General features: G+C 39.3%; 2 protein-coding genes across 4 annotated transcripts in view; one reads left to right on the top strand and one right to left on the bottom strand.

Moving 5' to 3' along the window:
- unm_sa1614 (un-named sa1614) overlaps nt 1–5,891 on the top strand; it is a 21,771-nt gene extending 15,880 nt beyond the window's left edge. For both annotated transcript variants that reach the window (XM_085159765.1, XM_085159767.1), the window contains 8 exons: nt 295–402; nt 812–1,094; nt 1,202–1,372; nt 1,495–1,558; nt 2,319–2,362; nt 2,929–3,083; nt 3,515–3,640; nt 4,229–5,891. In XM_085159765.1, the coding sequence (XP_085015891.1) occupies nt 295–402; nt 812–1,094; nt 1,202–1,372; nt 1,495–1,558; nt 2,319–2,362; nt 2,929–3,083; nt 3,515–3,640; nt 4,229–4,303 (1,026 nt within the window). In that variant the 3' untranslated portion in view covers nt 4,304–5,891. The remainder of the gene's footprint in view (nt 1–294; nt 403–811; nt 1,095–1,201; nt 1,373–1,494; nt 1,559–2,318; nt 2,363–2,928; nt 3,084–3,514; nt 3,641–4,228) is intronic.
- Nucleotides 5,371–12,424, bottom strand: part of st3gal8 (ST3 beta-galactoside alpha-2,3-sialyltransferase 8) — a 29,203-nt gene continuing 22,149 nt past the window's right edge. For both annotated transcript variants that reach the window (XM_085159768.1, XM_085159769.1), the window contains exon 9: nt 5,371–12,424. In XM_085159768.1, the coding sequence (XP_085015894.1) occupies nt 12,194–12,424 (231 nt within the window). In that variant the 3' untranslated portion in view covers nt 5,371–12,193.

Below are 12,424 nucleotides of genomic sequence, written 5' to 3'. Positions count from 1 at the left end.
CCTGTGTAGTTTTTATAAAAGAGTAAAACAGATACAGAGCTGAAACTAATTATTTTAGCAGGTTGTAAACAAGTGAATTTCTGTTGTAAAATCTGGCATTTTAAAGGCAGTCTATAGAGAGGCACCTAGTTTTTGGAGCTATCCTCAACTGACCATCTTTTACTCTCAGCATAGATTGTTAAGCAGCATGCAGTCAAATACTGCTCAAACCTGATTGGTCAGTAGCTCTTAAAGCCTTGTCCCTTGTCTTTGAAGGTGATTCTCATTTACAAATATTTTACTGTGTGTGTGCAGTTGCAGAAAGCCCAGTCCAACCAGTTTGACCATCACATCCATGTGGAGTACGAGTGGAGGCTTCGTCATGACGACCTGTACGACAGTGATGATGACTTTGATGACAAGGTAACCATGGCAACTGACAGGCTGCTGAGTTGAGATTTTTACAAAAAAAATGTCCTCAGAGTAATTTAAATGATGTCACTGCCTTTTCTTCGTGTTCTGCTTTCATATATAAGTACAAGGGGGATCTGTTACTTGTATTTATAATTTACTCTACTCTGCTATCGGAGTTTTGCACAGTTCACAATTTGAGATAATCATTATTTTATTGGGTTATGGTGCAGCCCATTGGTTTGTACTCTGTTTGAAATAAACATGTTTGGCTCCCTTCCTCGTTAGAGTAAAAGTCTTTGTGTATAAAATCTGCAGTTTAGTCATGATGCTCATAATGAGTTTTAAGCTGTCGATCTTTATAAATTGTTCACTGCTTTCTCTCTGCTAACGTCTTCATGTGCTTTACCCTCTGTTTCAGAATGGTCCGTTGAAAAAGGAGCGCTCCACTTCCTCCTCATCCTCCTCTTTCACCCCCTCCTTCTCCTTCTCCTCCCGTCCCTTCAGCTTCAGTCAGTCCAACTCCTCCTGTGTCACGTTGTCCTCCTCTGGAACACCCGGAGGACCAGCTGGAGGCCTTCTCAGTGTGGGGAGGAGACTCGCCATGGCTATGGAGCTTCACAGCCATCCCGCTGGCTCTGTCCCCAGCCCACCACCTCCTCCTCCATCCTCTCCTGCGCCCCCGCTGCCTCCCAGGGTCAAAGGTCAGCTCATATAAACATTTTTTAAATGTTTTATCTGGTTCAAGGTCTTTCTCTGGCTTTACCTGCTGCCTGAATGAAAAACCTCAATGCTCTCTTTTGGCTTTCAGCTCCCAATGTTCCTCCTCCTCCTCCACCTCCGTCTGGAGGAGATGGTATGGGGGAGGAAGAGGAGGGAGAGGGTGAGGTATTCTTTCCCCTGACAGGAAATAGAAGGATTACCCCTCCCTCTCCCATTGCTGTCCGACACAAGCGGAGCTGCTCTGAGTCCAGCAAGCATGGTAATATCTGAGAGGCACACTGTAATTAATCAGTCAGAAGGATACTGTGTTATTAACTCTCTCTCTCTCTCTCTCTGTGTGTGTGTGTGTGTGTGTGTGTGTGTGTGTGTGTGTGGGTGTAGATTATGGGTTGCCAGCCAGTCCCAGGATATACAGTGGTCCAGACTCCTCCTTCAGGAAGTGTGTGTGAGTATCCACAGCACTGCATCGAGCACATCCAGGAAGAATCTGGCTCATAACCAGTGTTGTGATCATCATTGGTGCAATAGCTGCTGCAATGATGATGATCACAACACCGGTTGCGTCTCTTTATTATTATGTAAAAGTGTGTTGTTGTTGGTTTTTTTTTTTGTATGAATACAAACTCCAGGAGCACTACAGGAGTTTGTATGTACAGTCCAGTGTTCTAAAATGGTCCACTGAATTTTGTTGTGTTTTTGTATCCTAGCTTTAAAAAAAAAAAAAAAAAAAAAGCTAAAATTTAACCTTTGCTTATGAAGCTTATAATTGGATGTGCGATGAAGGGATGTCTCACAGACCGAGGTGCTATTCAGCTCATGTTGTTGTTCAGAATTCAAACCCGTAGAACAAAGTTTTAAGCAAAATAGAAACAAATGAATTTTAGGAGAGATCCTAAAATTTGAATTTGTTCAAAATCTGTCAGAGTAAATTTATTGGGACAGACAGCAGATATGAATATTGTTGGTTTATTATTTCATACATAACTGTAAAAGAATTAAAGAGGCCATAAAAGGTTAAAGCTGGAACTTTATTCTTATAATTATGAAATAAACAAAGTGAAGCAGTTTCTACTTAGATGAATTGAGATTGCACTGACCTCTGTTGGATAGGAGGTGAAATACAGGTCAGTGTGATGAGCTTCAAAACACCACAGACAATAACACGGACTCCTTCTCCTCTTCCCTGTCTGTCTCTGTTTTTCCAGTCCAGCTTCTCCTCTCAGCTCACTGACTGAACGATCTGACAGAGGTACTTCCTGTCCCAAAACGTCTTCTGAGACCTGAGTCTGTTTTACGTATCAACAGTCTGTTAAATCCATTATGCCTACCCGTGATAAATGTTTACAGACAGCGTGCACCTACAGTCTTTAACCAGAGAGCAGACAAAATCTGAGGATATATTTTGGCTTCTATGAGTTTACACTGACTTCTATGATAGTTATTTTTTTTATTCAAACAAAATTTATCTGAGGATTTGCTGCTTTTTCTTATTTGTGTGTTAGTTTTTGACTGTTCCAAAAAAATGGCTATGTTATCTGACAAAGAAGTGAATTGAATTTAGAGATTAATATTCACATTATTTAATATATGTAAACATGCATTACTTTACATGCACAAAAACGCATTATTAAAAAAAAAAAAAAATTATTTAATTTAGTCATTTCAGGTTATTTCAAACTTAATTATGACTGCATTTTAATGATTATTTTTTCTCTATTATGAAATTGTAAAATATATATTTTTGCTTATATTTAATGTAATAATTGTCCCTGTATGAATGAGAATGTACTTAAAACCTGAATCTTTCTGTCTGAGGTTTTCGGAGGGCGGACAGTGAAAGTGGCTCCTCCCATTTCCAGATCCTCAACAGTAAGGCACCAATAAATGGCTCTCCATCCAATCAGCGCTCTCAGAGCTTTGAAAGTGAAAGCAGAGGCTCCGCCCCTCAACCACTTCCTCGTAGATCACTGGTGAGATCTTTGAAAATATTTAACTTCCCATCAACCTTGCAGTGTTTTTATGTTAGGAAGGGAAAAAAAAATCACAATCCAGTTGTTTCCGCAACACGTTTGCCATCATCTTTCAATGCTGTGATTACAGCCATTGCCCAACTCTCTGTGAATAGTACTCATGGTCTTTGATCAGTGGTGATGACAATTTGCATAGTAAGGATCAAGAAATCCTTAATAGTAAAGGGGTATAATTCAAATAATTTGTGTGCAGGTACAGTAGTTATGCAAGCAAAAGGTACAAAGAATGAGCATGAAATGAAAGAAGTGAATCGATATCATATTTGGACAATAGAGGAACAAATTCCAATTGACAGTACAATTAAATTATAACTGCTACACTGTGATACATGAGCAATAATGTTACACCTGATTTGGTTTGTATCAATTAGCCTCGAGGAGCATCCAGTCGTCGGGTTCAGGCGCTGTATGACTGCCAGGCCGACCACCATGACGAGCTGAGCTTTTCTGAGGGCCAGGTGCTGGTGGTCCTGGGACAGGAGGACAATGATTGGTGGGTAGGTATCAGTATCACCAACCCGGCCTCTCATTAGAGCCTCGGCCGGCGGGTTGGAGAAAGTCTCACAGTGTGACCTCATCTGTCCTCTGAACTTAAGTCTGTACTCCAGCTGAAACATATGCCCAGAGGCCTGTTCTGGTAAGGAGAATTTAAAGCTTATAGGATAAACTTTGGGTTTAGCTGGATTTTCACTGTTAACAAAGGTGGTTCAGTTCTTGCTAGGATACTCTAACCTGTGCCAGAGCAGCTTATATTAGTCATCAGCATGTATGAAATCAAACTGCTATTAACTAATTCTCTGCTCTTGAACCTCAGTAACTTTTATAGATCATCTTTCTATGATGAGCATTAAAAAGAAATATAGATTTTTTAAAGTATACGTTTTAATGTTGATATTACTTTTGCTTCAAAAGTTACCAGGGCTCAAAATCAAATCTTTACCCCTCCTTTAGAATAAAAAAAGAGGACATAATACGAAGGTAAAATTTTGCAGTGATCCACCCAAGTGGCTCTCACTCTTCAAACCTCTGTTTGACTAAATTTCCAGTGAACATTAAGGTAAACATATCTCTCTCTCTCTGTGTAGCATGGTTACATAGAGGAAGAACCAGACCAGAGAGGGTTGTTTCCGTCCTCATTCGTCCAGCCGCTGTCTGACTGATGTGAAACCAGAACTGGGCTGACCTCAGACCAGCACAAATCCAGCTCACCGCAGAGCTCTGGAGAACCAAACCACTTCAGAATACCTGATCTGCAGATGGACCAGGTCAGATGTTCAGAGGCTTCAAATGTTCATGGTCCTGACACTGTTGTGACAGCAACCGGTGTTCCTCATGCCTTCAGTTACCATGGAAACATTATGGATGACCTTCAGTAAAGACAACACATTATTTTTATGTGGCTCCAGTTAGGTCAGGAAAAAAAACAATGAGACAGCCTCGGGCAGACCAAACAGCCAGCACTCGAGGCTGCTGTAGCCCGGACTTTATTTATTTATTTACTCAAAAAGCAAAAAAATATTTAAGCACAAAGGGCAAATCACAAGAAACAGCATTCCCCTGGATTTTTATTCTGAAGGTAATCTGGGCCTCATTTTCTTTTGACTTTATTATAATTTATTTATGTTTTCTGAATTTGTGGCTAGCCAAAACACACAAGCTACTGCTGCCACATTTTAGGTTTCGATAGACCCGGACTCAGGCCATATTATTGATCAGATCTGTTGGTTACAGCTGCTTACCCGGATAGCACAAAAGACTCTGAGATGCCAAGGACCAAAGCTCTAAAGTGAGATATGAAAGGTGGACTTCATGGGAGACTCACATTTCCTTCCAGTTGCCTTCGATGTCCCAAGAGATCACATCGCCTCAGTGAACACAGCAGTGTGTTGCTGCCACGTTTGCAAAATGAATTTACTCAGTGCTCAAGTCTCAAAACTTCTCATCATAATGAGTTACTTCTGTCGTGATTAAATAATTCTGTTTTAAGAAGAACCTTTGTATTAACATTATAACCAGGGATGGAAAGTTTTATTATTATTTTTTTATTTGGCTATTAGAGAAAAATAAGACCTAATAAGACTCAATCTCAATAAAAGTACTGAGTTATTTTAGACATATTTAAACTTAAGCAACAATTTAAAAAAAAGCAAAAGCTTATGTAATATACATATATACTCAAGTAATGGCATCAAGCACAAAAGTAAAGCACAACAATAGACAAACTTGGTACTTTAAGACAGTAGAATTTAATCATTATGCATAACCTGCATGTGTTGGATATAACTTTTAAGCTTTAAGAGAAAACACAAATCTTCTTAATGTATGTTCACTAATAATAATTGGATAAGAGTTTTTAATGTTACATGTTTTATTTTCCCATTAACCGTTTGTGTAATTCTTTTATTTAGTCCGTAATAGTGAGCTAAGCACCGGAACTTCATATAGCACATTTTTTATGATTTGAGTAAAACTTTTAGTAAAATATAGAATAAGCTCTACTGAGGCACCATGTTATGTGGTACATTTAATGAGGCAAAAAAACAAAAAGGGAATTGTGTACTGGACATCCTAGCATAATGTAACTAACACCCATTCAGACTGAATTTAGAACAGCTTTTTGCTTTTTAAGGCATTATTTGTACTTTAGTGACCTGTGGCCACTCAACTTTACTACTTCCATTCCTGGTTACAACAACATATCAGCTTATAATAACCCCTGGCAAAAAGTTTGGACTTATTAAAAAGAGTCTTCTGTCTAGCAAATGAACAAATTGTTTAATTGCTCTGGCTTTATGAAACATGCCTCAACCAAATGTAATACTTTTTTGATAAAGAAGATCATCAAAGTACCTCACCTCAGGCTTATGCAATGGCCTGAGCACATGTACTGGAAGGGACACTAATTTTGACAAGGAGGCATTTTGCTCAACTCATTTTGCTCTGTTATTAAAAAGAAACATCTAAAAAAAAAGTGTGTGTACACAAAACTTTAAAGAAAAACGAGCAACTGTATCCATAATTCTGGATGAATGACCTCTCCTTAGTTCCAAAGAAACACTAAGGAGAGTACTTCCACAAGTCCAACCTACACAGGCCCATGTGCGCCTCCAAATGTCAAACTAGTTACTGCAGTTGTTGCAGAAGCAATGAGCTGCTGTTAACTGAATAATTAACTTGAGCTGCAGTAAGTCAAGCATGATTCAAATTAAACATTGTTGAAAAATGTCAGTAGAATTCAGCTGACCTTCGTGAATAGACCCCCAAAGCTCGCCCATAACATCAACACTGGGTTTCATCCATGAAAAGAAACATTCTCCATCAAGCTGATTCCAGCTTTCTTGTGTAACAGCTGACAGATGAGCTTTGCAGGTTGGAGAACATTTTTTTTTCCCTAAAATAATTTTGCCAGGGATTGTAATAAGATCTTTCCTTATAGCATCTCTGTATAAACTTCTTGATTTTTTTTTTTCTAAAACATTTTCATGAAAGAAAACAGTTCTTGTTAAAGCATCTTCATTTAAAAAAAAGAAAAGAAAAGAATTTGGCATAGTGGCAGAAATTCATTGGCGTAAGAATCAGCTTTTATAGACAAACTCCACAGACGATCAGTTCGGCTCTTACCTCCAGAGTATGGACAATTTTTCAAATAGAAAAACAAAAACCCATGAATTCTGTTTTTTTTTTTTAAAAAAGGTTTTATTTCATTCAAAGTGACAGCGGTGGATTCAGGATTTTTATCTGTTGTTTCAATGCTTCTGTCAGGTTGGCCTCTATAAACGGACTGATAATCAGCAGGTTTGTTAAATGAAACTTACATGACGAGCCGAATTAAAGCTATGGTACCACAGGCCGAACACGTTTGGTCACTTGTTGTCACTTTGTACTAAATCTACAGCTCATGTACAGATGTTTATAATTGAATTACGAGCAGTTGACTAAGTGGATATATCTGCACCTAGCAATGGAAATAAAACTCTACATTTGAAGACTGCAGAGAGTCATTGAGCACAACTTTGGATTTAAAGTCACAACAAACTCCTCTGTTAAAGGTGAGGAAGTAAACTTGTTTACAACAATCCAGCTCAGGACTCAGAAGGGCTGCTGCTCTGTCGTTTTATGGCACATTAAAGCATTCCTCATCTGTGTGTAAACTGGATAATTTCCCAGGTAATTTGGCAGGAAGTTTCCTTCCCTTCCTGGACAAGGCAACAAAGTGTTAGATCTCAGCAGTGAATGGAAAAAGTTTAGAGCAAGCAGCAGATGTTTCATATTAACATTAAGGCTTCTGGCGATGCAGCAGTTGGATTTACAAGACACTGACTTGTTCCAGACAGATAAGGGTAAATGCTTCACTCAAACTAACACCAATGACAGAGCAACAACCTCCAAATGAAAATTCAGCATTTGATTTTTTTGAGAAGTCCTCAGCCTGCTTGTGATTCTCAAAGGGTTGTTTTTTTTATTTTTTATTCCTCCATTATTGGTGTCTGACTTTTGTTTTCCTTTGTGGCAATAAAATAAATAAATTTAAAAAAAAAACCCTACCAACTTTGTACAGTTATACTTGGTAAAGAGGAGTGTTGGACAACACATTGTATGAACATTTTTCTTTGGAGCAGATTGAGCTTTTCACTGAACATCAGTCACAGGGTGGTTTCACACTGGCTTATTTGTATATATACGTCTACATTGTCACCACAAATATGCACGTTTTTGTTGCATTAGAACAGCCTGTTAACGCGCCAACCTCATTACTACAGCAGGTTGTTTGTTTCTTATAACAGCCATTTTTTTAAAGTACACATATGCACAGAATTACAAAGCAAACAGTTGCGTTCATCAACTTGTGGTTTAAAAAGTACATCCAGTAGGGGGCAGATCAGAGACAAATTAGACTCTTCATGACAACCTTAAAAAGTCCACTAAAAAAATAAAAACATGATAAAAATGTCCCCCAGTTTTCACCGGTCTTAAGCCCAGAATCGAATACTATATTTACCTCCTGCCCACGTCGATGATGGCACATGTGACCCAACTGTGTGAAGCCCAAACGCCATGATTCCTCAGACTTTATATAAAAGACATAATAGTTTCTGTGACATCACCCACTGGTTTCTGGACAGTGCATCACACTGCATCCATTAGTCACCATTTTGTCTTGGTTAAGAGTCTGCCTTTGTCGACATACTTCAAAGCTGCCATGCTCCTTTTCCCCAATCTTTACAAAACTCACATGTTCTCAAGGAGAAACTACTCATACTACTGTGATGACTGCTACTAATATAGAATTTCTTAATGTCAAGAAGGAAACCCAAAGTAGAAATGCTTTTCTCTAAAGGCCACTTGAGGCTAGCTTCGAAATGAAATAAAATCACATGTAGGCAGCTCTAACTGCCAAATTTGAATAACATGGCCTGATGTGCCTGATTGTACTATCAGGCAACAAAAACGTCTGTGGTCCAATTTTGGTGAGCAGAAGCTTGCATGCTTTTGGATTTTGTTTCTCAGTCTGTTGTTTAACACTAATCTAAAGTCTAGTTAGTAACCAGGCTTGCAAACATCAGCTGGTAACTGTCATGTAATTAATATATCCTTAGCATTCTTATTTTCTTATTATATTGTTTTATGTACTTTAATAATGAAGGTTTGTAGAGAAAAGGCCACTTTTGACTCATAAACTAAGTGCTGAGCCAGACTGAAAACAGGAAGTGTAGAGCTGTACAGCATATTAATAAATACAGGAAGCCAGACAGAAAAGAGAAACTTTGCCATATAAGCAAAGTTTCATTGTATTGAAACTGTGACGTGTAAAGTACCAAAATAATACCTATATGAGACACAGTTTATGATTCTAATGTTAGAGATCCTGAGACTGGCGTTTTGGTCTGTGCAGGGTTCTCTCTCTTCCAGAAGATGATTGAATAAAAAGAAATATAAATGTTTTAACACACTATGAGTCGGTTTTCTCTGTTCTATCATGGGGACAAAAGAATCGGGGTTAATATTTGGTGTTTCCACCTGGTTCGTTTGTGTCCCAATTTGAATTTCTTCTTAACATCAGGAGAGTTGACATTGAGACCAGATCAGCGGCTGCCACTCACAGATAAATTCTTCTCATTCTTCGTCCCCAGTGTGGACATGGACTGTGGGATGTTACGCTGCAAGTTTGATTTTCGGGAAAAGAGGTAGAGTGTAAGCTGCTTCTTCATTGCATGTGTATTTTTATAGTCAGGTTTAATTCATGCATCCTTGCACTGAGCTGTGGATTCAAACTATCGCACTTCTGATTCTTTCCAAAAATAATTTCACATGTAACAATTTGTGTATGTGTATGTTTTCTATTCATTCACGTAATTGTTAGTTCATGTATTTATCTTTCTCTTCCTTTTTTTTTTTGTGATGTGGTGGACAATCCTAAACCTCCATGAGTTCAGCCTCCATTTTCAATCCAATTATATGGTAAATGGTAAATGGCCTGCATTTGTATAGCGCTTTTCTAGTCCTTAAGGACCCCAAAGCGCTTTACACTACATTCAGTCATTCACCCATTCACACACACATTCACACACTGGTGATGGCAAGCTACATTGTAGCCACAGCTGCCCTGGGGCGCACTGACAGAGGCGAGGCTGCCGGACACAGGCGCCACCGGGCCCTCTGACCACCACCAGTAGGCAAACATGGGGTTAGTATCTTGCCCAAGGATATTTGGCATGCAGCCAGGAGGCAGCCTGGGATCGAACCACCGACCTTCTGATTAGTGGCTGACATGCTCTGCCACCTGAGCTACAGCCACCCCATTAATTATATAATTATATGCTGTACTCTCTCACTCGAACTTGTCCGGGCTTGACCTCTCACTGGTCCCTGTCCCTCTTCTCACAGTGTCCTGTGTGGCCTTCAAATCTCCAGCAAACACAGGCCCCACTCAGCTGTTTCTTCTTCTCTGTTCCTTCTCTGTTAATCTTTCAGCCTTTTCTTGTAGGTTAACTCCCAGCATGGCAAATATCACGTCAAGTGCCTTCAAACAGTCATGTCACTTGTCAAGTTTCCAGCTTGTGATTCAAAGCTCCATCAGTGGTATTCATACATGCTGCTGCTTGACCCTTCAGTGTTATAGGTCAGTTGCACTGTCTTTTGCCTGCTGTTAACTCTTCAAGTCCACTGTGTTCAGACCCCAAAAAGAAGCACAGAGAACCATTGTTCCAGAAAATGTGTTTAGGAGATTAAAAGCTCGTAAGACACAGGTTAAATGTGAGCATAAAAGATATGCGCTGCCCGTTAAAGGGGGCGAAGAAACCAGGCCTAAAGTTTAAAGATGAAACAGGTTAACTCTATAGAGGATGTTACCAAAGGTTGACAAAATAATCTAGGACCTTTTACCAGAAAAGCTACTTGTATCTGTTTGGAGTTTACAGTGTACACTGAGGGAAGTCAGGAGTGGTTTTAAACTGGGATTGAAAGAACAATACAGTATCCACATCTGAACCAAAGAGTTCACAGTGAAATGTGGATTAATAAATATTAGGTCTCTCTCCTCAAAGTCTCTGTTAGTACATGACTTAATAGTTGATCAACAAATCGATTTACTCTGCCTTACAGAAACCTGGTTGCAGCCGGATGATTATGTTAGTTTAAATGAATCAACACCCCCGAGTCATTCTAACTACCAGAAACGTCGAAGCACAGGCCGAGGGGGCGGTGTGGCAGCAATTTTTCACACCAGCCTATTAATTATCATGGGGACAAAAGAATCGGGGTTAATATAACATAGCCCTCCTCCCTCTTTCCTATGCTTCAATAACCGAAGCATATCTGAAGAAGATTGGTAGTTTATACTGACACTGAATTTACATGCTTTTTGCTGAGTTTATTTAATAATAATCATCACGAGGTGCACCTAGCTCAAGTTACAAGCTATGTTAGCCTAAGCAAAATTAACCTCCTGGAACTTTACTTAGAGAGCATAAAGGTCGTCACGCTCACCTTTCATTCTGTGTACATATTACAAGTTTCCATATTGAAGTGTATCTGACATGCAGACTAACAGTGATATTACCTGTGATGTGCCAATATCAGCCCTTATATTTCCAATAACTAAGTTTAGGTTTCAAGTATCACCACATTTTGAGTATTTTTGTATTGACGTGGAACAGAAGGACTGGTTCTCCTGACTTTACTATTCCCATGAAGGTTGGATACAACAGGGGCTTATGTGCGTTGATTAGAAAAGTAAACCAAACTAATATCTCCCTATTTTGGATTAAATCAGCTGCAAACCTTGAGACTGCAGCAGACTGCTGAATCACACAGGCTGAGAACCAAGACAGGACAGGAAGTTCCAAGTATCATTGGCTTACATTCTGAAAATGCAGAAGTAACAAGGCTTAAAAAGTTTGTCATGATCTTCTAGGTCAGGACGGTTTGTGTTAAAATTAGGATCAAATAAAATGGAGGGATTATAAATGATATACAATGCAAGAAATCGTATGTGGCCAAGTGAACACTTCCTTCACTTGGCCTCTTTCCACCATTTCTTCTTAAGGAAAAAGTGCTTTTATTTAAAAAATTTAAAAAAGAAGAAGAAAAAAGGTTATCCCTGTGTACCTATAAAATCCAATAAAAACAAAGATAGGATAAAATAAAGTTTGTGGTTGTTTCCAGCTCACAGCAAAGGTCTTTGTGGTCTATCCCAGCAGCTGCACATGTCAGGAAAGTTGGTTTTAGGTCTAGAAAAACAGACTGATTTTTTTTTTGTTGAGCTTTAACTTCTTTCAGCCAGCAAATGTTGGAAGAGGCAGGGGATCTCTAAATTAGATAAGCCTCACAGATGTATCCACAGGTAATTCAGCTGTCTGAAAAGCTTAACAACATTCATTAATCCAGCATTCCTGGATGTCTGACTCAAGGCAGTTGTGGTGACTGACAGAAAAAGTGCAGGAGTCTAATTTCTACCCAAAACAACAAATGTATGGTCTAAAAACTGGCTCAGATTTGGTTTTTGAGTGCCAGAGGACAGCCAGGTGTTTTGACGATCAGCCAGGTAGAGGTCAGTTGAGTTTATGTGCCAGTCTGTCGTTGGTGCCTAGTTCTGTCTGCACGGATGTGGTTGTGTTGAGGTGTAGAGTGATCTTGCCTTCGTTGGCAAGGTGTTGGATGATATGACTCTCAAAATCAGCGCTGTGGACGCCGGTCTTCTTGAAGGCTCCGGCAAACTGATTCTTCTCCCAGTAATGATGCCAGTTTCCTTGCTTGTCTGCACCATAACCAAACACTGACAC

This window comes from Neolamprologus multifasciatus, chromosome 5 (assembly GCF_963576455.1).
Source record: "Neolamprologus multifasciatus chromosome 5, fNeoMul1.2, whole genome shotgun sequence".
Classification (NCBI taxonomy): Eukaryota; Metazoa; Chordata; class Actinopteri; order Cichliformes; family Cichlidae; genus Neolamprologus; species Neolamprologus multifasciatus.
Note: the sequence above shows the minus strand (reverse complement) of the source record. Positions and strands in the feature narration are given on the sequence as shown.